The sequence below is a fragment of the Homarus americanus genome, unplaced genomic scaffold (assembly GCF_018991925.1).
Source record: "Homarus americanus isolate GMGI-L3 unplaced genomic scaffold, GMGI_Hamer_2.0 scaffold74, whole genome shotgun sequence".
Classification (NCBI taxonomy): Eukaryota; Metazoa; Arthropoda; class Malacostraca; order Decapoda; family Nephropidae; genus Homarus; species Homarus americanus.
In genome coordinates this window covers 1,967,476-1,993,547 of record NW_024716951.1, presented here as the reverse complement: position 1 = coordinate 1,993,547, position 26,072 = coordinate 1,967,476, and the positions used below count along the sequence as shown (strand labels likewise).

General features: G+C 36.5%; 1 protein-coding gene across 1 annotated transcript in view; it reads left to right on the top strand.

Annotated features, from left to right (window-relative positions):
* Positions 1–26,072, top strand: part of LOC121858604 (centromere-associated protein E-like) — a 56,036-nt gene that overhangs the window by 2,918 nt on the left and 27,046 nt on the right. Inside the window, exons 3-14 of the mRNA XM_042355112.1 lie at positions 1,381–1,509; positions 4,501–4,657; positions 5,845–5,964; positions 8,463–8,679; positions 12,114–12,288; positions 12,508–12,781; positions 15,975–16,196; positions 18,183–18,302; positions 21,110–21,237; positions 22,194–22,299; positions 24,306–24,518; positions 25,019–25,378. Coding sequence (XP_042211046.1) covers positions 1,381–1,509; positions 4,501–4,657; positions 5,845–5,964; positions 8,463–8,679; positions 12,114–12,288; positions 12,508–12,781; positions 15,975–16,196; positions 18,183–18,302; positions 21,110–21,237; positions 22,194–22,299; positions 24,306–24,518; positions 25,019–25,378 — 2,221 coding nt within the window. The remainder of the gene's footprint in view (positions 1–1,380; positions 1,510–4,500; positions 4,658–5,844; positions 5,965–8,462; positions 8,680–12,113; positions 12,289–12,507; positions 12,782–15,974; positions 16,197–18,182; positions 18,303–21,109; positions 21,238–22,193; positions 22,300–24,305; positions 24,519–25,018; positions 25,379–26,072) is intronic.

Sequence of the window (26,072 nt, the reverse complement as noted above, 5' to 3'; positions counted from 1 at the left end):
TGGCGAATCAGCTGTAAATGCGCACAAGGAAAGCTCCGCTAATTTGTGTTGTAATAGCTGAAATACTAAGTGCCACGAGGATTTTATATTTGGTATTTATACATCTTAGCACGGTGCTGAAGTCGAGTGACTGTTATTTTGTTTATGTCTCTCAGATGTTGTGTTTGGGGCAATTTTTTATACTGTCTGGTCAAGCTTGGCGACTAAGCACGCTCATCTATCTAGGCTGACATTAGATCTTTAGTGACTAATATCCTCTGCTTTCAAGTCACTTAGTGAATGATGTTTTTTGCCCTTCCGGGCTCGTCTTCACTGAAAGAATATATATATATATATATATGCTGATAACCACAAGGAAAGAAGAAAACACGAAGTTCCCAAGCGCTTTCGTGTAATTCACATCTTCAGGGGTGAGTACGTAGATATATATGTACAGCTCCTCCCCGACTTACGACGGGGTTAGGGACCCAAATCCAGGTCATAAGTCGAAATGGTCGTAAATCGAAAATGCTTAAATAATACATAGAAAATCTAAAATGGGTCTCTTTTTCTTCTCAGCACCACAAAACCTAAAATGGGTGTCTCTTTTTCTTCTCAACACCACAAAACTCTCACTTTTACGCTTGCCAGCCATTTTAAAGTGAATTACAAACGAAAATTTTCTCTGTGTAGCGACGTTGGGACTCGAAAATACAAAATTTGACAAAATTTTGGCACGACTGAGGTAGGCCGTAAGTGCGAGTGGTCGTAAGTCGAGTAGGTCGTAAGTTGGGGAGGAGCTGTATATATATACCGTATATAAAATTTTTCTTTGTCCCAATTATACACGTGCAAGTGTGAATACCATCCCCTCTCCATCTTCTCATGTTCGTTCACAAAACTTTTCAGGTTTCTGCCCTGGGTTTTCTAATTACTCTCAGCATGCAGGCCAGAGTTAAGTCTTCATAGCTCTATTTTATCCATGTCCTCAGTAGCGGGTTCATCCTTTCCAGGCGAACTTTAGCGAGGCTGCTAGTCTTAGTGATCCTGATGTGGGTCAGTGACCTGTGCCCGGGTGGGCTAATCCCCGTAAAAAAAAAAAATTGTATTCCTCATTCAGTAGCTGAACAAAGTGTTTTTCCCGGTATCCCCGTTTCCTCGTTATCAACAACCACATTACCACGGTCATTTCTCACACTGCTCACCAACAGCATCATTGTTTCTACACACTATACCTGACTTCTTACAACTGGCAATGTTCAGAAAATTTGGGATATTGAACCAAAATATCAAGCTCAAAGTATTTGTCTTTCATTCTTATCCAAAATTAAATGGAATAAATATTTCTGTATACAGTACTTAGTACTTCTCCATTCATAAGCCTTTTTTTTTCTTTTCCAGGCAATTTGTCAATTTCAGAGACTCAAAGTTGACAAGGATTTTACAGCTGTCCTTAGGGGGAAATGCCAAGACAGCCATATTCTGTACTGTTACACCAGCTACTGTTGAACAGACACATTCTACTCTCAGGTACTTAGCCTTTGCACAGTTTTAATTCTTCTTATATACTTTAATATAAAGGGACACAAAAGTTCTATTTGGTAATACGTATGTGGGATTCTTTCTTTAGAAAAAGGTGAAGTTTCCAATATTGTATTTTTTATACCCCCTGAGACTAATCTTGGGGTTACTATACTGTATTGAGCCTGTCTGTCTGTTTGTCCATCTTCAGTCAAGGTGATTCAGCTCTTAATATGAGTTCTTATTTACCAATTACAGTGAAACCTCCATAAAATGGACTTCCCTCTCCATAAAATCCATTAGAGGGGAAGTGTCACATCTAACAGACCCTCGACATAAAGGACTTTCATCTATATTTTTCATTAAATGGAAGTTTCACATCTAATGGACCCTCAGTAAAATTATATAGTGGATTTTCCACTCCATATAGTACAGGCATCCCCCGCGTTACGGAAGGGTTCCGTTCCCGGAAAATTGACCGTATCGCGAAATTCCGTAACGCGAAACCTATTTTCCCATTGACTTCCATTATAAAACTGGAGATGCGTTCCTAAGGAATTTTTTCGGCCCCAAAAAAGTAATTCAAGCACTTTTATTAATGAAAATAAACATTTATAAACACATACAATACAGTACATTAAATAATTTATGATATACCTTCTTAAAACACCAAATTAGGGGTTAATATTGCATAATATTGCATTATACACCTGTGTATGTTTATTTGAGTGCCCCGTCATAGGAGTCCGTTTTCTCTCACTTCAAGGCCACCTGAGTTGTCCGTTTTCTCTTAATCTTAAGAGTGCACCAGGGACTACTGTATTATTTTTTAGTAATGACACAGAATTTGATATTGCAACTGGGGTTGCAATTGTTGAGGCAACTTAGGTATGTCTGATTACAGTTGGAATATTCAAGATCCATTGTGAGTGATGTTTAAAGCTTCAACTGTCTTTATGGTTGGTAAAACTTTTCAAGTCTGTCAGTCTGAATGGCATGTGTGAGGCCTTGTGTTTGTTAAAATTTACCCCAATTTCCGTAAGGGCGGATTTACGGGCCGTAACGCGAAATTATTGGTCATAATTTACAAATTCCGTAAGAGTGAAATTCCGTAACCCGGGCTTCCGTAATGCGAGGGATGCCTGTACAGGGTACTGTAGTCCGTTAAATGGGGGTTTTATTTATATACCACAAAACTTTACATGTAGTGTACTGTGCTTTTGAGGTCAGAAGTAAAGATCGCTTGTGCTAAAATTAAGGCCACTAGTTTAAAATTATAATTTTGTATGGTATTCCACTATGCCCTCATATTTACTTATTAATAAGGATGTAATTATTAGGTGTGACATATACTAAATGGTGGAGAATTTTTTTGTCTTAATGTGCAAAAAAGGAGAAAATGTAGAATTATGAAGGAGTGTCAGCAGAGAACAGATCAAGGCTTTCTTGTGCATTACAGACATGTTGAGAGAATGTACACTTCTGATATGTTCACCAGAAAGATGTACAGTACAGTATTACCCCGCTTTACGCGGTTTCACTTTCTGCGATTTCTCATTTACGCGGTACCTCGCCAGAACAAGACTTTCACTTTCCGCGGTGCATCTAGTCATATACGTGGGTGAAGTATAATTTTTTATTTAGCTCATAAAATTCATACAAATTACCCGGCCAGAATACAATTTACATTGCTGGAATTCTTACAATATGATGATCATTTTTAATATAAACATCATGGATTTTGCATTAGACATACAAATTTTAGATCTAATGTAATAATTTGGTTTACACAAAGCAAATATTTTATCATTTGTGCAAAATATATGAAGTTTACATTCAAAATATTCCCTAACCTGCAAGGAATTCAGAAATGTCAATTATATTATCCTAACTTTAGTCTGAGGTATTATTTATTACTAGAAATGTAAATATACTGTTTTCTCCCAAACATTTCTCTGATAGGGAGGGAAGGAGGGGGGTGGGGGCTTAAGGGTTAAAAAACAACAAAGTTAAGGTTGTTTGAACTTCAAAAAACTTTAAACGCATTTTTTCCGCTTTTTAAATTTGGCGCTTCACCCCCTTGTAATGCGGAGCGCCTCACATCTTTTACAGCAGTCTGAGTGGATGGATGCAGCTGTTTAGTTTTCCTTTATTCTGCTTTTCTTATGCAAGAAAGGTGATGTGTCAACCTAACAGGATGCTTTGGGGTTGTTTTAGCCAGGCTTACCATAGAGCCAGGTGTTATAATTACAGTAAGGCAAATTTTGCTCAATTTCTGAGGTACAAATTTGTGTAAGAGAAGGAAAGAAGTTATACAGTATTTATACCCTTTTGTTTTCTGGAAGCAAGGAGGGGATTGTTTAATGTATGTTAGCTAGCTCATAGGTATAACTGTATAAAGTTAAACTTTTATCTCCAGTCACCTATAGCTACTGAAGGTATCATTGAATACCTATATTTTTTACTTGTAAATTATGTCATTTCTTTGTATTTTTAAATCTCGATAAACCAATTACCTACTGTTGTGATCCCTGGGTGTATGAACGGGTATAAAAATTGGAGTTGTTGAGTGTAGGTGTTGCTCTTTTAGTGAGGAATATAGCCGAGCAATTACAGGTAACAGTGAAGGAAGTTGAGTGTATAGCAAGGATAAGTCAGTAGATGGTGGTCATAGTTAAGAACAAATAGACCTAAGTGTGTTGTGCATGTGGATTCAAGATGGAAAACAGTGAATAGGAATTGAAATTAGAAGGATGTTAGCGTGGAAGACTTAATGGGGTTTTACAAGGCATCATACATGGTGATTATAATTAGATTATTTTGCTGGCCATAGTTGTGATAGCTTTCATATAAGTTTCTGCATGTTGAGGGATGCTTTGTACTTGTTATGAGCTATTTTGCCATAAAGCAGGGAGATGCTTCTGGGATAATAGCAAGGTTTACTAGATTTTCTGATCATTATAATCTGGAAAGGTTTTTACCAAAGTATCTGTATTCCAGATTTGCCTCAAGTGCTAAATCTATCAAGAACAAGCCTGTGGTGAATGAGGTTTTGTCTGAAGCAGCTTTGCTGCAACGATATGCAAAGGAGATTAAAAATCTGAAGAAATCACTTGAAAAAGAACGCAATACTGACAGAGCCCAAGAAGTAGAACAGGTGAGCAAGATACAGTTTATTAGCAAGAGTTAGTTTCAGAAAATTATGGTCATCAGTCATTTATATATGTATCAATTAACCTGTAAACAAAAAGGTGTAATAATGGCAATGTTTGCTTGTAGACTGGTTCTTTTTCCATATAGCCATTAGAGCTTTTAAAACTAAATAAAGCGACAATGGTTTGAAAATCTGTGTTGGGATTAAGCAACTCGGTACATAAAAAAATAAAAAAATATAGGAATTGAAACTCCAGGTTGTAGAGCACCAACATTTAGCTGGTATCTCCAAATTGAATAAATTTGGCAATTAAATTATCCTTCACCTTTGTATTGGGTTCCTGAAAGACAACCACTAAGTAAGAGCGTAAGGTATGCATAAAACTTGTATAAGATTTGTGATCATTGTTGCTGAGCTTGACACGAGACACTCCACTCTGTTCATTTGACATAAACTGTAAAACTAACTCCACTTGGAACAACACCATCTAATTCCATCTCTTGCACAGTAATCAACTCTTGCTCTGACCTTGTGATTTCAGGTACAATACTTACATATTTAATGTCTATTGCTACTGAGCCCTAAGTGTTATTTTATCCACATGAAAGATTAAAACATGTTGCATATATTGGTTTTTTATAACAACCAAGATTTTATTTATCTATTTATTTATTTAGAATCATGGTTTGGTTTTTATATGCTAAATGTAAATGGAAGGAAATACAAATTTAACAATTGCTTATATGCTGTATTGTTATAAACTAATCAGCCAAAGAAAGAAAGTATTTTATGCCTTTATCACAGTAACCTACATAATTAAACACTAAAACCTTCACTTTTGTAATGTTCACTATTCATTGTTCTCACAATAAAATTACAATATTTGTTTTGTAATTGAAACAACGAACACAAGTTTAAGATAAATAACATCACTTTGCTTCCCCTACATGTGTTATTGTACTGTAGGAACTGTACTCTTTGTTCCAACACCCTGCAATATACTTAGAAAAAAGGCTGAAACTCTGTAAATAAATCCCATAAGCTACCTCCTTTTACCACTCTGTATATCTGATGCTCATAAGACTTCATCTCCTTTATTAGCACAAGCAGCCTCTCATCCAACTACCTGTATTCCCTCTTGTTTTACACACCAATTCTCCAAGATATTATGTGCATTTTTTACTTTCCAGGTGCGTGAAAAGCTTGATGAAGAAGCACGCAAAAACCAAGAGTTGCTGATGAAGGTGAATGAGTTGAAAGCAAAAATTGTGGTTTCCAGCCATCCTCGTAACTGTTCTCCATATAACACCGTGAGTATGAATTTTCATAGTATGCTTGAGTATGAATTGTAGAGATTAGTGCAGTGAGTTTGAGGAACTGCATGAATGAACATGATGTAAATCCCATTGTATTTGATCATTGTAACTGACTACAAGGGTAATGTATCTTTCTAACACAGCTGTGTTCCGTATTTCTAAACAAAAACTAATTCCAAAATAAAATTGTTTTTATTCAAGACAAATGAATTATTTGATGCTGATGGTGTCCGTTGATAAATCATTCTCTGATTTGCTCATTGATTTTAAGTGAACTGAACAGACCTTAATAATGGCTGACAAGTGTAAGAGTGGTGCTTGTGATACACCTGCATCAAAGAAAAGATGAAATTGGACATAATAAAATGTTTATAGAAGGGTGAATCCCCGACAAAATCAACCACATGTTTGGCTTCAATTGTTCAGTGAACGGGAAAATAAATCTATTTTGCTTTAATCATTGTATATTAAAATAGTAATGTTATCTATTATTATCATAACAAATTTACAATATTTCAGCTTAATCATGGGTTAATTTGGCTTTGATAGGCTCGTTTGGGAACCTAACCGCCATTTGCAACATGTTTATAAAAAATTTAGTTCCTAGGTTTTGAAATGCAATCTGCTTATGATTTGGGACCTTTCTGTACTAAGATAGGGTTATAACATAAAAGGTCACATATAACATTTACCAAGAGACACAGACATGTAAACTACACTGTTGACTCTGCCACTTGCCCCACAATTTGAGTTGAATAAGCTTTTATATTTTTACTAGGACAACCTAGATCACTATTAGTTAAGTCATACAGGTAATGAGAAACAAGCAGTGTGAAAGTAAAAATGGGTCTATAGGTATGTTGCACATCTCTATGGACAAACTGATGTGGTGATCTGACAGGAGCAATTATTGTCAAGTTTGGTGTGAGTTTTATCAAGATACTATATATCATGTTATGCTCTTAAGAACTCAATATTAGTACAGTACAGTAATACTGTATCTCCGTTAGCTGGAATCCCTCAAACCCAAACTCTCTGATAACCGGAATAAAAATTTTCTTGGAAAATCGTTCCCAAAGACGGAATTTTCTGGAAAACCAAGGCTTTGGAACCAATTTTCTGAGAGGCACATTTTCCAGAAAATTCTGAGAAAAATTCCCCATACCCGGAATTTTCCGGGTATGGGGGAGTTTTTTTCCAGGTATGAGAGATGAAAATCAGGCACATTTTCTGGAAATTCTGAGGTAAATTTTACGTTATCTGGAAAATTCCGGGGATGAGGGATTTTTTCCGGCTTTGAGAGAGTCGTCTCGTTACCCGAAAATCTCTCATTCCCGGAAGTGCTCTGCACCAATTGTTCCGGCTAATGGGGATATCACTGTATATTAAAACCTCTATACACAATAATTAGCTTTTTGTCCCACTCTGTGGTACTCTGGACCGCCCCTCAATTTACCAGATATATTTTAAAAGTCAGGAAAATCCAGCATCAATCCCAGATGGTTTGTGTGTTCGTACATGCAGTTGAGGCCTGCCTTCATACATATCATATGAGTGGGCCGCACCTCTACCTACTCTCATTACTCACTTACATTAGCAGTGTTATGCTCCCCCTCCCCCCTATATATTTCCTCTTTTTTTTCCCGATTCACTTTCTCTGGAATGGGGTCTGCCCCAATTAATGTGGTGTATCGAGGTACTAGTGTTTTATGTTGGAGACCTCATAAATCTGAAAATCTGTTTAGTTTGGTGATATGATAGGACAGACATGTAGTGATTACATCAGCAAACACATCTCTAACAACTCTACCAAACATTAAGGTTACACAAATGTAACAGGTATTACACAACTGATACCTCAGTACAGTCAGTTCTGCTATAATGCGTTAGTTGTGTTCTTGTAAAACATCGTGTTATAAAAATTCGCGTAATAGAAATAACAGGGCTTATGGAGAAAATAGGGTTAGGTGCAGATTACTACTCGAAATCGAAAAAAATTTGTAGTTAGCCTAACACAAAGGATAGCACAGTCTAAATAAATGTTACATTCATATCTAATAATGAAATCATACAGTAAATGCAACACTTACCTTGAAAAAATATGAATATAACTTGATGGGGGAGAAGGGTGATTTTGAGGTTGATAACATCGAGCTTCTCTTCAAGGGTTATAGCCTTTCTTTTACGATCATCACCGGGAATGCAATCACTAGAATGCTTCTTGGAGATATTCTTCTTTACCATATTCACAGTTAATACCACAAAAATGGAGAAATAGTAAGCAAAAATTGCGTTACAGCAAACAAGCATTCGCGTTATTCAAATATCGTTCCTCTATTCATAAATCGCGGTAGAGCCAATTCGCGTTGTCAAAACACGCGTTATAGCAGAACTCACTGTAGCTAATATTAGTATTTCTGAATATTAGTTAGTGTGAATTTTTCTCTGATTTTAATAATTCTGAATATTGTACACATTTTTTTAACTTATAGAAAAAAAAGAAAAAGATGAGACGAGAGACATGGGCAGCTCCAGCATTGGCTCGGGCCATGAGGGAAAGTATGGGACCTGCTTATATGCAACCCATTCCATTGACTCATCAGTTCCTGCTTCCCAGCCTTCCACCTTGGTCAGACCTCCCTAAGATCTCAGAAGGCTCATCATCAGATACTACAGATTCTACCATGGATTGTTCTGTTATATCAGATGGTATTTATATGATAGTACAGTACTGTAATATTTTGTGGTCTCTCTCTCTCTCTCTCTCAGTGTAGTCTGGTTTTATGCTGAAGGCCGGAAGAGGTAATTATTATTTACACCGTCAATTCCATCATGTACGCGGCAAGCAGCAGGGCGAGGTGCTTGTCATTGGCGTCAGACTCTCGCCGGTGATTGGGCCACGTATCCTTACCCCTTCTCTTATATGTTAATTATGTGTGTATACCATCATAAAATTAAGATGTTATTTATCCTACAATATGCTGTATTGTGTCGACGATAGCCATAAAAGGTGAGTCTGGTGGTCGACCCAGTCTCTATTTCAGTTAATCCTATAGATTCTGTTATTTTATTTACGCCTTTCGCTTTATATTTGTGCATGCCTAGCCCCCCTTTTTTCTCTCTGGTGTTTGTCATTCAATCTTTATCCTGCTTTAATGCTGGGAGTTCAGAATCTAAAGCAAATAAAGACACGCATTATCCTTTCATTTGTTCACGTCTTACTGCTTTAATTGGTCTCTTCTGTTGTGGAATACAGTTTCTACAACAAGGACAGAACATATCTAACTGGAGTATCCTTTCCACTTAGCATCACCTGTTAGTAACACATTGTTTGATCCTGTCCTGTCATTCATGCATGTTTCTGGTTCCAAATGTCCATTCCCCTCTCTTTTGGCGTAACTTTCACTCCATACTTATGTCCCCTTTTTTTTTTCTCCCTACCTCTGCTCTCAATCACCCTCCACTGAATTATCCATTCATTATTTTTATACACACACACATTTATGCTTGCTCATAAACACACACACAGAAAGTCTTTTATTTGTGTTGGGGATGTATTCTGGGATAACACGCATTAGGAGAAGCAACATACAGCGAGTCCTCACTTAACGTCGGGGTTACGTTCCTAAAAATGTGACGTTATACGAAGCAACGTTAAATGGATCAATTTTTCTCATAAGAAATAGATAAAATACGGGAGTTATGTTCCTGAGCCTCCCTTTGCCCCATGAAATACATTACATATACAGAAAATCGTTGCCATTTCTATAGAAAATAATGCATACATATACAACTACTAAGTTTGTATTGGTACTCACCGATGGGCGGAGGTGGTAGAGCGAGTGTGTGGTGGGGAGTGAAGCAGAGGAGGAGGATGGCGGGAGGGGAGGAGTTTGGTGGGAGCGGAGGAGGGGGGAGGAAGGTGGTGAGTCACTGAGACTGCGCCAAGCCGAGAGAGGGTGATGCACCGTAAAATGTAGTCTGACGACGCAAAACGACGTATCGGATCACCAGGACGTTAAACAAATTTTTTGGTCTCTAAAGTTTAGCGATGCAGTACCAAAACAACGTTAAGTGCGGACTTACCGTAAATCAAACTTGGGATGCCACAGACAGTGAACTTTACTTGCTCCCAGAAACTGGAGTTGCCAGATTGTTTAAAAAAACTGTCCAAATGGTATAGTTTGTACAGTAATGATTTCTGTGTAAATATGCTAGGCTAGATGCAAGCCTACACCTACACTGTTGCAGTAGTCTGATATCTTTGGAAACTTCCACTCAAATGGTCATTCATATCTTTGTTGATATTTTTGTCCATGAAGCATTGTAGTTCACAAGAAATATTAACATTACCTCCTCCATCAACATCCTTAAAAGTTACATTCCAATACAGCCATGTGTGTTACCTGTTTGACTTAACTCACTCTGTCCCTCTATAACTTACCATATTCTTCTTACACTCTTATTATAATTACTGTACTATATCTACCCCGTACCTTACTTTTTATATAAAATATGTGTTCAGTATTTTCCAACCAAAGACAAATATTTTGATACAATATAGTCGCCACATATTTTGTTTGGCTGGTGTAGAATGCGGGCTTAAAGAAGAGGGCAGTATCAGTCATGTCTGCTACTTACTTTGACAACTGAAGGTTTGTGCTGACTTGTTTTTCACCTAAATACAGGTGCTCCTCTACTTATGAATGCGTTACCTTCCTGTGGCTTGTTTGTAAGTCCAACTTTACTCTTGTAGATACCAAACATATTGTAAAAAATGAAAAAATAATGGATGTTGAGTACAGCTATACCCTACAATACAGCCCTAAACCCTGGCTCATTCTTCTCCTCTTAGGTAATGTTTGTTCTATCTGGAATTGTCTTCAAAATAATCCAGTCTAATCCTCATTAAACACCTGCCCTGGAAGGTAACCCCACTGATGATGTTGGTATCTCTGCAAGTTTGTAAGTCGAATGTTCTTAAGTAGAGGAGGACCTGTACCTCTAAAAGTTCTAAAACAAAAGTTTTGTGCTGTCATTTGACCTATGTAAGATGGTGTTTATAGGGACACAAGAACACCATTTGTATCAACTACAGTATTTAGCAGTTAATTATTATGCAGTAGAGTATTTGAAAAGATAACCAAACTTTCCATACTGTAAGCCACCACAATGACAACTCCACTATTTGGACAGCTATAGCTCACCCTCTGTCCCCCAGACAACTGAACTAGAAAATGAGACTACATTATAGAGAGAAAATTAAATCAATGAAGAACTAGTAAAAGGGTTCAACTCTGTCCTGAGGGCCCTTTTATTACCCATTTTCTTCTATTTTCTCTTTATTTAATTGTATTTACTGTATATAAAGTTGAAGTTTTTAACTGACCAGCCAGATATCTGATAGTGAAAATATTCACTCTGGTGCACCCCTAAATCAAACCCTATTTTACCTCAGACTTCAGGACAAAAATTTGGAATTCATTCCTGGTTGAAATTTGCTGAAAAATATTAAATAATCATGTTTAAAAAATTCAAGTTTAAATAAATTATGTATGTTAATACTTGTACTGTACTGTACTCACTAAAATAGTGACTGCTTTTTTCCTAATTAACCTTAAAACTGTTTTAGTGTGTTTTGACCCTGATCTTTGACCCAAACGTTGACGCTCGCTCCGTATTATCTGTCATCTTATTTCTCTGCCTTGTATTATTCTAGCAGCACATAATGGGGGTCACATTATTGGCTTTATGAATGTATTATGAAAAGATAAGAATAACATGTGCAAAAAAAATTCATCTTATTCTTCAAAACAGATCTAATCAGGTTGACTGGTGGCAGTTCTGTCTGCTGAAGCTTTGATGCTCAGAACACTCGGTGTATTGTGTCTGTAGGTGCTTAGAAATTACAAACTTATGAGGATTTCATTAACTTTAAAAATGGGATAAATCAAAACCTCATTAACTTAGAATTTCCGACTTGTGAATCCCTAACTGAATGGGAATACCTGTACTTTACTGTACTAGAATATGAAAACTAAAATATTAATTATTGAGACCTCACTAAAAACTGACTCAACTACTTTTATTTTGACATTATTTCTGGCATGAGCATTGAAGTAATAGGCTGAATTTTTCCACAGGTTTTGGAAGAAATGAATCAAGTTTCTCTATGGACTTGGAATTGGCTGAGCAGTCAAAACTAGGGAAGTTAGACTTAAGTCCTTATTCCCCTCCGCCTCTGAAGCATCGCAAAATGGTACAATTTGAGTTAACTCCAGAGCTGTCTCCTGATGATGAATGTCAAGCTGAAGAAAGGTATTTGTCAAAAACTAAGTAAGTTTGCTACAGATGCACCAGTATTAATATGTTACATGTGTTTATCAAATAGAATTAGATATTCTCTAATTTGTATTTATATTAAATTGAAATCAACATTGGATTTCTTTTCTTTCTCTGCTAGATAACACATTATTCTGGTAAATCTTTTTCTGATATTTGTGATTGAATTTGTTTAAGTGCTTGCTTGAATTCCAGCTATCTTACATCCAAACCATCAACACCGAGAAGAGAGACAGAATCCCCAGTTCCGTCTCATCATTTGGTAATACCAGGGACCCCGGGGACCCCAGCTCACATCCTCAGGGAAAGAAACCGGAAGATGCAAGAAAAGTTGAAGGAACAGGAGGATTGGTTGAAGGAGTGCCAAGAAGAATTTACTGATTTACAAGAATACCAGAAGCATGAGATTATACTAATGGAGGAAAGCTTTGCCTCCAAGATTGCTGATGGATCAGTTGACAACACCACGGTGAGTTAACCCCTATGTGGCTTCCATATAGTAAACCTAGATACCTCCTCCTGGTTACCAAAAACTTAATTTCTGATTTTTGCTGGAAAGGTTAGATAATGATGTTTAAAGTCATGTGAAATGGTTATAAAGTGGCAACTCAAGTCTCGTGTTGGCCGAATCATAGGAATTGTTGTATAGCGTCTCCATTTCCATGGGAACCAGCCCCTGTGCCACAGTGCCACGATCTCTGCATGACCTGGGAAACATATCACTCGGAATTTATTTTATACCACTTTATTTTGTTATTTCCACTTTTTTTTATACTAGACTTCTGATTATATAATACTGAATAGGTAGGTGACTAGAAAAATGTAATAAAATTTATTGATTTTTTTTTTTACTTACTTGTGGCATTTCTAAATGGAATGCAACTTAGAGAGAGGCCTGTGCTCCACAGCAAACATGCTGGGGTGAGTTTCAGACATCAACAGAATCACTGTCCATTCCTAATGGCTCCTCAGTATCATAAGGAGCATCCTCAACAAAGAGAATAGAGTTTTATTTCAGTATCTCTGATAGCACAACGTGACAACATCCTTAGAGTGGGACAGGCGAAGGTACAATTATATCTCTTGTTAGCCAGAATCCCACTTAACCGTAACTCTCTGATGGCTGGAATTGAAATTTTCCGAGGGGCACATTTTCTGGAAAAATTTTCCCAGTACCTGGAAAATTCCAGGGAAGGGGAATTTTTTTTTTCAGGTTTGAGAGATGATGTAATGGGCAACTTCTGGAACTAACGAGAAAATTTTTCCATTACCTGGAAAATTCTGGGGATGAGGGATTTTTTGGGGAGCTTTGAGAGAGTCGTCTCGTTACCTGGAAATCTCTCATTCCCGGAAGTGCTCTGCACCAATTGTTCCGGCTAACGGTGATATCACTGTACTGGCGTGTTGCCAAGAAACACAAGGCTTAGGCACACTATTGCCTGTGGGGGTGTATGCCAGACAACTCAAGATGTTTATTTATAGCTCTTGGGCCCATAGAGATTAACGGGAAATTGAAAAATTTCAAGGTCAATATACGCCCTAAACCTGGGTGTACCTTACCTTAATCTATGCCCCAAACCACGCACAGGTTAAAAAGGGCTGCTATCATGTAGAAGGTTGATTTTTGAATGCTATATTTCCAGCAAGAGTTTTTTATTGGTAATTATTTTTATTGAACATACATTGTACAACTTTTAAATATTGATGCTTCCTTCCAGTGCAGTTTCTCTGATGAATCCTTATACAGGATGAACCTCGATGTAATGGCACCGGATTTGCCAGTATCTCGCATTTATCGGCAAAATTTAGAGATCGTGCATTTGAAAGCCCTGGCTGTAATTTCCACTAGTTCCTCTACCTGCTTCTATGCTCCAGTGGCGCTGCGGTAGGTTTGTCTTGGCATTAAAGGTGAGCCGGTGCTGTGCTCGTGTGATGGCCTCTCTTTGTTAGTGACCCAAAGAAGAAATGATTTTCCCTGAACATTGTACAGAAGGTTGAAATATTACATAAAACAGATGTGAAGTGTCTGTTGGTTAACTTTGGCAAATCTATGATGTCGGTTCCTCAACATCTTATGATTTAAAGAAGCAGAAAGATAAACTACTCACTATGTGGACGGTGACACAAAGAAGGGAATGGAATATTCCCCCCCATACTTCGATGCCGTTAAATCGAGGTTCAACCTATATATCATACTGTACAGTCATCCCTCAATTTACACACTGGTAGTGAAATACTTGCAGTAAAACACTGTACATTAATAATTTTATACCTGTACTTGAAGAAAAACCAGATGAGATTTGTAACAGTGAATAATATGAAATGATAAGCCAGCATCTATAATAATAATAATGATAATGTAGTAATACAATGACTCCCATTATATGATTGGAGATACATTCTTTATGAAAAAAAATGATCACATCACACACTCAACCCCATGAGTAACTGCATCATCCTAAATTCCTGTTTGTTTATGTGGCATGAACACCACTGGTCACAGGCTGGGTGTGCTCTGTACTCTTTATTTAATATTGATTTTGGTTTCATGATGCTCCCAACCAAACAACAAAGTGATAGAACTGAGTTTAACAGTGCTAAAAGGAAACAAAGTGATAAGTGTGAGCATAAAGGTGAAAATTCTGCAAAAAGTGTACCAAGAACAGACTTTGAGAATATTGAAAATTCCACAGCACTGTGATTTCACTGTGGGCTGGCTTCAAATAGAGTGTTTAAAAAGTGGTGCCTTAAATCCACTAGATAAAAATATCTGAACACAAGGAGGTGCAAAGCCACCAGCCAGCATCTCAACTCATTCAGTTGACAATCCATTCAATCTCCCTCATGTGTTGCCAGCAGTAGCCACAGTTCTAATCATTTCTTCATTTTCAAATTCCATACTTTCATCTACAACTTTACAAAAAAAAATCACAATAAGAATATGAAATTTAAGAATTCAGAATAATTTTCCTTTATTTAGTTTTCTTATTACAGTACATGAGAGTCGGTGTAGTGTGAGTGAGGATGAGGAGTAAGTTATATGTTGATATGATGAAGACATTGAATCATTATTTGTTGACATACTAACATTAAAAGTGTTAGAGAGTAATTAAATAAGTGAGTACACTGGGAAGATAAAAAAAGCATTATTTTATTATATTTTCACCATTCCTCATTTGAAAAATGTCATAAATTTGAGATTTTGCTTGTAAATCAGTGTGGGTTTGTTTTCTTTCTCTCTTCATAATTGGGAATTTTCTTAATTCAATTCCTCATAAATTGGTGACTGCACATACAGTATTTGAGTTGGGTTGTTGCCCCATCAAAGAATGCATGTAACTCACAGGCAGCTAATTAATTATCACACATGAACATGAAAAAAAAAAATAATTGCTAACTCTCATCCCATGGATTGACTGATCACAAAATACTACACACTTAATAAATACTGTAGTGTACCTTAATTTACTACATACTGTACTTGTCAGATGCTGCTATATGTTACCCATCATCACTACAGTATTATCATAACTAACCCCTACCTAGGTAATGTTTACAAGAAGGTAAGAGAAAAATATTTACTGACAACACTACATGAACAAACCAGACCTACAGTACCTAAACCAAACCTAACAGCTTTTACTTTTCTTTCAATGTTTCAGCTGCAGGAACAAAGAAAAGAGATAATGTTTCTGAAACATTCTCTCCGAGACTCTGAAGCTCTGTTACTGGATGCCAACCGAGCACTATCACAAAGGTCACAAGAGATCCAATTGTTGCAAAAACAGAGGGAAAAATTGACTCAAGAAAATTTGAGATGTTTTCGTTTTGAAGATGAACTCACAAAATTGTGTGAAGAGCACAAACAAATGAAGAAAATTATGGTAGGTTGATAGATCTAAGGTAACACTTACCAGCTTTGTACAGTTGTATGTGACTCATGATAAAAGGCATAATAGGGACCAAAGGAGATATGATAAGGCTGCCTGGAGGTGTGAAGCATTATATGCACATAAGATAAAGAAGTAGGGTAGGTCAAGGAGAGAATACTTTGTAATATCCCCTTTAAGAGGGTACCACAAGTAATAAGATATATATATATATATATATATTTTATATATATATTTATATATATATATATATATATATATATATATATATATATATATATATATATATATATATATATAATCACACAGGGAAAAGGGAAACAATGGAGCACCTTAGCTTTCGTCTTTATTCAAGACATCTTCAGAGGCTTTAGTACACAGGGTGACCTTACAGAACATGAGGTCAGGTCATAAACATGACATCCACTAATCCGCACAACACCACCACCACACATGCAAAGGAGCTTAAGAGAAAGGGCAACGTGACTTGTCAAGTAAAGTCAGGTAAAAAATATGGGACCCACTAATCATCTGTCCTACATCTAACTCCAATGCTTTAAAAACATTTTTAACCTTGGGCCACTGACAAATGAATTTGTGTAACATATCAGTTTTGTACTGACCACCACTGAGGTTTATAGAATTCAATTCCCTAATCAAACTTGCTTCAACCAGAAGTCTTTCTGTGACACATGATGATTTGTACACTTCTGAGCTGTTTTCTCAATCCATGGGATGATTATTGTTCCTAATATGAACGAACAGTGCACTGCTTTCAGATGCTACATGAAATTCAGTAAACACTTCCATTTACATTCAAGGTTGGGGTATTCTTGATTAATATATTGGTAATAGTAGTCATACTTAAAAACAACATTAATATTTAATAATTTATGGTACTGAACTAACGGGATAAATTCATTGCGATAAGACAGTCAAAATATTCTTAAATGTAGGAATTTTTCTGGTTTGAGTAGAATGAAAAGATTTTTTTAGCTCTTTTAAAACAATGATCAACAAAAAATGAAGGGTACCCAAGTTTTTGTGCAATGGACTGAATGTGTTTCACTTCTTCATCAATAAATTCAGCGTCACACATACGCAAACATCTCAAAAACATAGCAGAAAAAACTGACATTTTGGTAGATTCCAGGTGACTTGATAAAAAATTTATGAAACTGTCTATCTGTATAGGCTTTCTGTACACCTTAAAATTATAGTTATGACTATTTCTAATGATAAGCATATCAAGAAATGGAAGGGATCCATTTATTTCTCTCTCAATTTTCAATGTAATACTAGAGACAAGATCATTAAGCTTGTCTAAAAATTCCAGTGGGTCACTGTTTCTAGGACAAAGAACATCATCTACATATCTATACCATGGAGGAATAAAGTACCCTATATTGGGTAGTAATCTAGCCTCAATAAACTCCATATAAATACAGGCTAATGGAGCAGAAAGACAATTACCATGCTCATGCCAAATAGTTGCTTGTAAAACTTCCCATTTGCTCTAAACACATTGTCAGTAGCGCATAACTCTATCAATTTGAGAAAAGTATCATGTTCAATAGTCAAATCTAACAGTTGCAATTTCAAACATTGAAGGGTACCCAAGTTTTTGTGCAATGGACTGAATGTGTTTCAGTTCTTCATCAATAAATTCAGCTTCACAAATACGCAAACATCTCAGAAACATAGCAGATTAGTGGAGGTCATGTTTATGACCTGACCTCATGTTCTGTAAGGTCACCCTGTGTACTTAAGCCTCTCTCGGTCCACGTAATTCAGTTGCCTCTGAAGATGTCTTGAATAAAGACGAAAGCTAAGGTGCTCCATTGTTTCCCTTTTCCCTGTGTGATTTTATGAAGATTTATCTTACCCACATTTTTGTTGTGGATCTACATGAAATATATAAATAAATAAGAAAATCTACTTCATCTAAACATAATGATGATTTTTTTTGACATTCAACAGGAGGATAAGGACAGTAGACTCTTGCAGCTGGAGAATGAACGTCATGATTTTGACATTATGATGGAATTAGCTTTGAAGAAACAGGAACAAAAAGAAAAGGATTTAAGAAGAAGCTTAGATGTAAGTACAGTAAATCCTGAGTAACTCGGCACATATAGGGCTCTGGCCTTGCCGAGTTATCCCAAATTCCGACTTATCGAGGCACTTCCCCCTCCTACAAAAAAAAAAAAAAAAAAAATTATCAACCCATATATGTGTACGTGTAATTACTAAATGTAAAAAAGTAACAATTACCAGCACTGTACGTGAAGAATGAAGCATCATGGTAGGTGACACAGGTATGGTAGGTGACAGAGGCATGCTAGATGATGCAGGTGGCCAGATATGCTGAGGTATTCCCAGTACAGCTCCTCCCTTATTTACGACGGGGTTAGGGACCCAAATCCAGGTGATAAATCGAAATGGTCGTACAGGTAGTTCTGCTATAACGCGATAATTGTGTTCTTGTAAAATATCGTGTTATAGAAAATCGCGTAATAGAAATAACAGGGCTTATGGAGAAAATAGGGTAAGGTGCAGATTACTCGAAATCGAAAAAATTTAGTAGTTAGCCTAACACAAAGGATAGCACAGTCTAAATAAATGTTACATTCATATCTAATAATGAAATCATACAGTAAATTTAACACTTTACCTTGGAAAAATATGAATGTAACTTGATGGGGGAGAAGGGTGATTTTGAGGTTGATAACATCAAGCTTCTCTTCAAGTGTTATATCCTTTCTTTTACGATAATCACCGGGAATTCTATCATCAGAATGCTTTTTGGAGATATTCTTCTTTACCATATTCACAGTTAATACCACAAAATTGGAGAAATAGTAAGCAAAAATCGCGTTATAGCAAACAAGCGATCGCGTTATACAAATATTGTTCCGAATTCATAAATCGCGTTAGAGCAAATTCGCGTTATCAAAACACGCGTTATAGCAGAACTCACTGTAAGTCGAAAATGCTTAAATAATACATAGAAAATCTCAGCACCACAAAACTCATTTTTAAAGTTGCCAGCCATATATATATATATATATATATATATATATATATATATATATATATATATATATATATATATATATATATATATATATATATATATATATATATATATATATATATATATATATATATATATATATATATATATATATATATATATATATATATATATATATATATATATATATATATATATATATATATATATATATATATATATATATATATATATATATCATGTAAATCCACAATGAAAACGTGGATAAGATAAATCTTGATAAAATCACATGGGAAAATAGAAACAACGGAGTACCTTAGCTTTCGTCTTTATTCAAGACATCTTCAGAGGCAACTGGATTACATGGACAGAGAGAGGCTTAAATATACAGGGTGACCTTAAAAACATGAGGTCAGGTCATAATGATGACATCCACTAATCCCCACACCAACACACACGTAGAGGAGCTTAAGAGAAGGGTGGTGACGTGACTAGCCAGGTCAGGTCAGAAAAAAGGGACCCACAAAATAACTATCATACATCAAGATCAAAGGTTTTCAAAGCATTTTTAACCTTGGGCCACTGACAAATAAATTTATGTAACATATTATCAGTTTTGAACTGACCATCACTAAGGTTTATTGATTTTAATTCCTTAATCAAACTAGCTTCAACCAGAAGTCTTTCTGTGACACAAGATGATTTGAATACTTCTAAGCTTTTTTCCCAAGCAATGGGGTGATTATTATTCCTAACATGAACGAACAAGGCACTGCTTTCAGATGCAGTTCTGATATTATACTTATGTTGTTTGATTCTGAGCTGCAGTGTTTTTCCTGTCTGACCTACATAGTTACAATTACCGGGTACATTTGCTACATGGAATACAATAAACACTTCCATTTACATTCAAACTTGGGCTATTCCTTATTAACATATTGGTAATGGTTGAGTCATACTTGAAAACAACATTAATATTTAGAAGCTTGAGGGACCGAACTAACGGGACAAATTCATTACGATAGGGCAGAGTCAAAATATTCTTAAGTGTAGGAACTTGTCTGGTTTGAGAGGAATGAAAGGATTTTTTAGCCCTTTTAAAACAACGATCAACAAACACAGAAGGGTACCCGAGTTCATTAGCCGCTTGGGTGATCGGTCACGTCTCTGTTGTACACTGTTGGCAAGTACTGGGCTTGCACCGGCTCCTGAATGTATCTGAAGCTGCTCCAGTGCTTGTCAAGTCTGGTATTGAAAGAGCTCACACTCGGTGCCATCACCACACTGGCAGATTGTTCCAAGAGTTCACAACTCTCATTCCGAAAAAGTTGTCACTCACAGTTTTCCGGACTTGCGGCTTCTTTAACCTTGAGCTGTGTCCCCTTGTGGGGCGAGCGTCAGCCAGCTCCAGGTAAGGACATTCAACTGAGTAGTGCCCTCTGAGATGCTTGTACACCTCAATCAGATCTCCCCTTGCCCGTCTGTAGTATAAGCTAGGCAAGTTCAGGCTCTCCAATCTCTCCGGGTAGCTGAGGTGCCGTTGTGTAGGCACCAGTCTGGTGGCCCTCCTTTGGATATTTTAAATCAGCTTACAATCCCTGATATATCTCGGGACCAGACAGGAAAGCAGTACTCCAGATGGGGAAGCACTTCACTCTTGAAGGAATATTTTGACACTTCCAAAGACTTTTAGGTACTGCACTGGATGCAAAATACTTCACCTCGAGTTATGATATACAAGTGTGTACAGTACAGTACAGGGTGATCTAGAAGGTGGAGGAAGTAATTTCATAGTGGCAAATTGGAATAAATTGATCCAAAGTTTTGTTGCCTTTCATGTCAGGATTATTATATATTTACATATTTACAGGATGCTTGGAAGGAAATAGCAGCATATGAGGGAAGTAACACAGAGGAAGTGAAGAGACGTAGCCAGCGTGTGTCTCTGTTGGAAGAAGAAATATCCAAACTTCGTTCCACCACACAACTAGTTCAAGGGTAAATTTGGACTGTCTTATTGTTATATTCACCTTAATGGTCATAAGTGGATATATTATTCATACTGTAGTTTGTCTCTTTATGAGTCATGTTTGTACCCTGCTAATATATCAAGTTTCTGTTATCTTAGATTAGTTACTTGTGTAGAATTTCCTTGGTGGTTCCACAGAATCACTCATTAACTGAAAATCTCGTTAACTGAATCTATTATTTCAATGGGACATTGGGTAATTGGTTCCAACTCACAGAATTCCCTTAAAATTAAGTAAAAAGTACATACAAAGTACTGTATATCGGTAATAGAATTAACAAAACATTAAATATAAACAAAATAGAGTACTGTACAAAATACTGTACATTAATAAATAAAAAACACTAAAATATTTTAACACTTAATTTGAGGTGCGTATGTAGAATTCCCGGCGGCTTTGTTTACATAGCGGCAACGCAAACACATGATTGTAGACACAGTCGATGACGACATGCCATATTCTTTAGAGTGCATTGGTTCTAATGCCTTCTTCGTATTTTTTTAGTAATTTCTTGTTTCGCTTGAATTTAAATCCAATAATTTTAATGTAAAAATGCAAAGATTTTCGAGAGCACAACTTTCTTGATGTTTACTCCACTGGAAAACAAAGCTAAGCAGAGAACCAATTATTGACGGACAAGTCAATCAGCTGACGGGCGCACCAAAGCATGTTTCTCGTAAGGCTGTCGTTAATAGAATGTGTACTCGTTAATAGAACTGAAAGTCCTTACAGGAGGTACCGGTAACTTGTTAACTGAAATCTCGTAAATTGAACCGCTCATTAATGGAGGGTCCACTGTATATGTTAGCTCACATCCATGTTCTTGTTTATGTCCACACCCTTCATGCACTTGTCCTTTCAAACAAACTGAGAAATAATGTTTCAGACATATGATATGTATTAAAAAGAATTACACTACCATAGGGAAGAACAAGTGGAAGGTGACCTACAAAAGCAGTTGAAGGAAGCTCTTCTTAAACAAGAAGCCACCCAGCAAGAAATGGAAGAACAGAATATGAAATTTAAGCAGGTTAGTGATAATCATATCTTGATCATTAACCTACTTCTCCTTCATGGTTCTGAAGCACAACTCTACAACTACAGGGACACTATAATATTTTGGGCAGTGAATGAATGAATGATGGATTTGTGTGTCTGCTCTTGGTTCTGGCCATCTTACATCATTGCAGGAAAAGGCTTGTAAGAGAAAGATATTGATATTTGAAACACAGATTATTGTCATGTGTAAGATCTCACTTATTATAGTTATCTCATACTATTAACTAAAGGTTTGCTTTCTTTGGTTACTTCATACTTTCAGTCCCACTTATTGGTCTCTTGTATGTACAGTCGGCCCTTAACATACGCGGGGGTTAGGTAACAGATACCCGTGAATGTTAAAAATCCGTGTACTTTTGCTGCTGCCCCCCCTCCCCCCCAAAACCCTGGCCCCCCCATGTCCTTATTTACCGTATATACCTGTGTGTAGTTCGAGTTTTTAAGACCAAATTATTTGGCAAAAAATTGGATGTCGACCTCTAAACTGGTAATAGTTTCGTTAGGTTGAAAAATATTTACCAGTAACTACCAGTAAACAATGGAAACGACGCATCAACGCACCACCAGCTGTGAGTGTCGGTACAGTTGCCAGGGCAGATCTCTTGCGTCATCATAGCAAGCCCAAAGTAGCCAAATGCATGTAAGACCTTGCAAACAGCTGAATGTTCATTATGGTTTTAGGCATTTATATGGTGTGTTTACTAACAGTCACGTAGTGTTTGGTTATATTTTTATTCATATGCATAGGTTATATTACATTGCTAGAAGGGTTTTTTTGCTTAACAATGTAATGGATGTAATAGATTATAGGGCCATTGCCACCTTTCACTGAGGTCATTTGCATCACAGTTTATGGCCAGTGTTTGATCAAAGAACTTTGGTTGGTTATTGTAGCAGCCCTTGTATGTGAGGCAACCATCTCTTGAGGTAGTGAATGAGTTGTGGAATTATTTTTTTAAAACTGAGAACTTTATTCATTTTATTGTTGATAATGCTTTGATTTGGTGAACATGGTTACACTCAATGGACATGGAACCTTCAGGACAACGAGCCTTTGTTATAAGTCCTGGAAAGTAATTTTAATTAAATAGCAGCCTCTTTGTTTGGCAGTTACCAGGTCATCACTTCAGGATTACTGTACATGACTATGATGAACCTAGGGTTTATTCTCTTATGGCTTATGACTAGAACCAACTTGAGATCAGTTTAGTAGGAATGCTCAATTGTGGGGTGAAAGTTGAATATTCTGTAATATTTTGAGCCTACTGGTACCTCCCACCTCCTTTTTATGCAGGCTTTTGTGTAAAGAATGCTGTATCTCAATGTTGGATTTCAATAGAGGATTGGCCCTGAGATCTGTTTTATAACTAGTCAGGATTGAGCAGCTGATCAATTCTCCACCTTCATTCAGTTTGCTGGGGTTAATCCTTGCAATATTATTACAGTATGGCTGACGTCCAACATCAAAAATGAATGGACTGTTGTGTGTAACAGCAAAACTTTGACCTTCTCCATATTTAGGGTAATTTCTCATCAAGTTGTTATGCTTTGAACATAATCCATGGACTAGAGCCTAGACTTTGGCTAATTGGTACTAGATGAAAGAGTGATTTTTTAAAAGTTCATTATCTCCAGCTTCCAAAATTTTGCTGGACATCTGTACGTTTGCTTTCTGGCAGAATTTTTCATTCCAATAACTGCACCTTAATATATTTTAATATTTGGCAGTGGGAGAAAACTTAAAATGCTGATAAAACAATAAAGCTACTCTTTTGAAATATGCATCGGTACCGATCAACTCCTCTGGCCCATGGACTATCCAGGAGCCTGGTATGAAGGTGGGGAACATCCCAATCATAATTTGGAGCCCTGATGCTTGGGTTTCAACCTGTAAACTTGATGTACAGTATACCTGCTTCATTACTGGAGTTCAGGATTACTCCTCCATCATTAGTAATTTTCTTGTGAAACCTGCAGATGGCAGCGCTGGTGGAGAGAATGACAGGTATTGAGTCCCAAGTATCCAAAATGGAAGCTGTAGAGACTGAGCTGGCCAGTGTCCAAGATGAAGTGAAAACACTGAGGGCTGAGAACTCTCATCTGAGGAGCACTGCTAATGACCTACAGAAGCAGCTGGATGAAAAAGCATTTGATGGAGAGTCTAATCAAATTCAGGTCTTGCAAGAAGAGGTAAGTAAATATGTCCAGGGACTGTTAATATTTTCAGAGTTAGCTTATATATATATATATATATATATATATATATATATATATATATATATATATATATATATATATATATATATATATATATATATATATATATATATATATATATATATATATATATATATATATATATATATATATATATATATATATATATATATATATATATATATATATATATATATCCACAATAACCCAGATCAATCGGTGATAAGCATACACATGGTTGCAATTGAGGATATTGTGATAAGCCAGATCAGCGATTATCAAGTTTCATGATTATCAAGGATATGTGTGCGTGCATCCTGGAAATTAGATATCTAAACCTGTCACAAATGCAAATACAGTATGTAGTGAGATATTAATGATTGAAAAATGTTGAGCTATGCATGCAAGATTACTTTTCCCAAATTTTATACAGTGTCTGTGGATGATTATTAGTTGGTCATACTATTTTTCAGGTGCAGTCTCTTCGTGAAAAGTTGGAGGAGTCCGTTGATGGAAGTGTCTTCACTGGGAGAAACTCTCACTATGTTAGCAAAACCAGAGAAAACACATTAACTTCCTGGGAGATTTCCTGCAAACTTTCAGAAACTCTGCAAGCCTTGGAGGAGACTGTAATCACATCCTCTACACCAGGCAGAAATTCCTTTGTCTCTTTGGATGAAAACTTCTTACAGCCACAAGATCTGGAAACCATCAAGCAACAGCTCCTTTGGCTACAGGAGGCACTTGTTGCACAAGATCAGTGCCAGCTGCAACTACAACAGGAGTTGGAGAATTTAAAGGCAAAGGCAATGTCTGAACAATTATATCCACAGGTATGATATTCTGTACTACTATAGATGTTTAAGTGAAGGAAGGTATGAGCCCTTATGTAAACTATAGTATAATCTTGATTTAGCAGAATCTGATATAACGAGCTCTCGATTTAGCGGAAGGCATTTTCTCGTTATTTTTCTCTCGATATAGTGAACCAGTTCGCTAATTCGAGATGAATTCAGTTAATACGGAGACACCTCAGACATGTGATACATTAAAACCGACTTCAGCCTATGGTGAATATACTAAATGGATAAAAATTATGAATACTTATATAAGGCAATTACCTGAAAATCTGTGAAAATGGCAAGAAAATCACCCCAAACCCTTCTGCTCTGGGCCTGGGGACAAAGGTTCCCAGCGTTATGAAAGGTTGCACCATGTTTAGCTGCATCCTCACATGTTTGGTGCTTGGGTGGGAAGAGCGAGGTGACGTGCCAAGACACTTACACAGGACACACATTAAGAGCACTACTAAACTATTGTCTTATAACATTTGACTTTTAATTTCTATTTTAAAATAAATTTATACATGATAGCTCGATTTGGCTAGTTTTGCACTTGACAACTGATCAGTGAATAAACCAGGGCATATAGAGATGCATTAAGCATTTGAGATGTCAGGAAGCTTCACAACTGTAACCACAAAGCATAAATTATCACAATCTGTACTCAAATGTACTCAGTTAATTA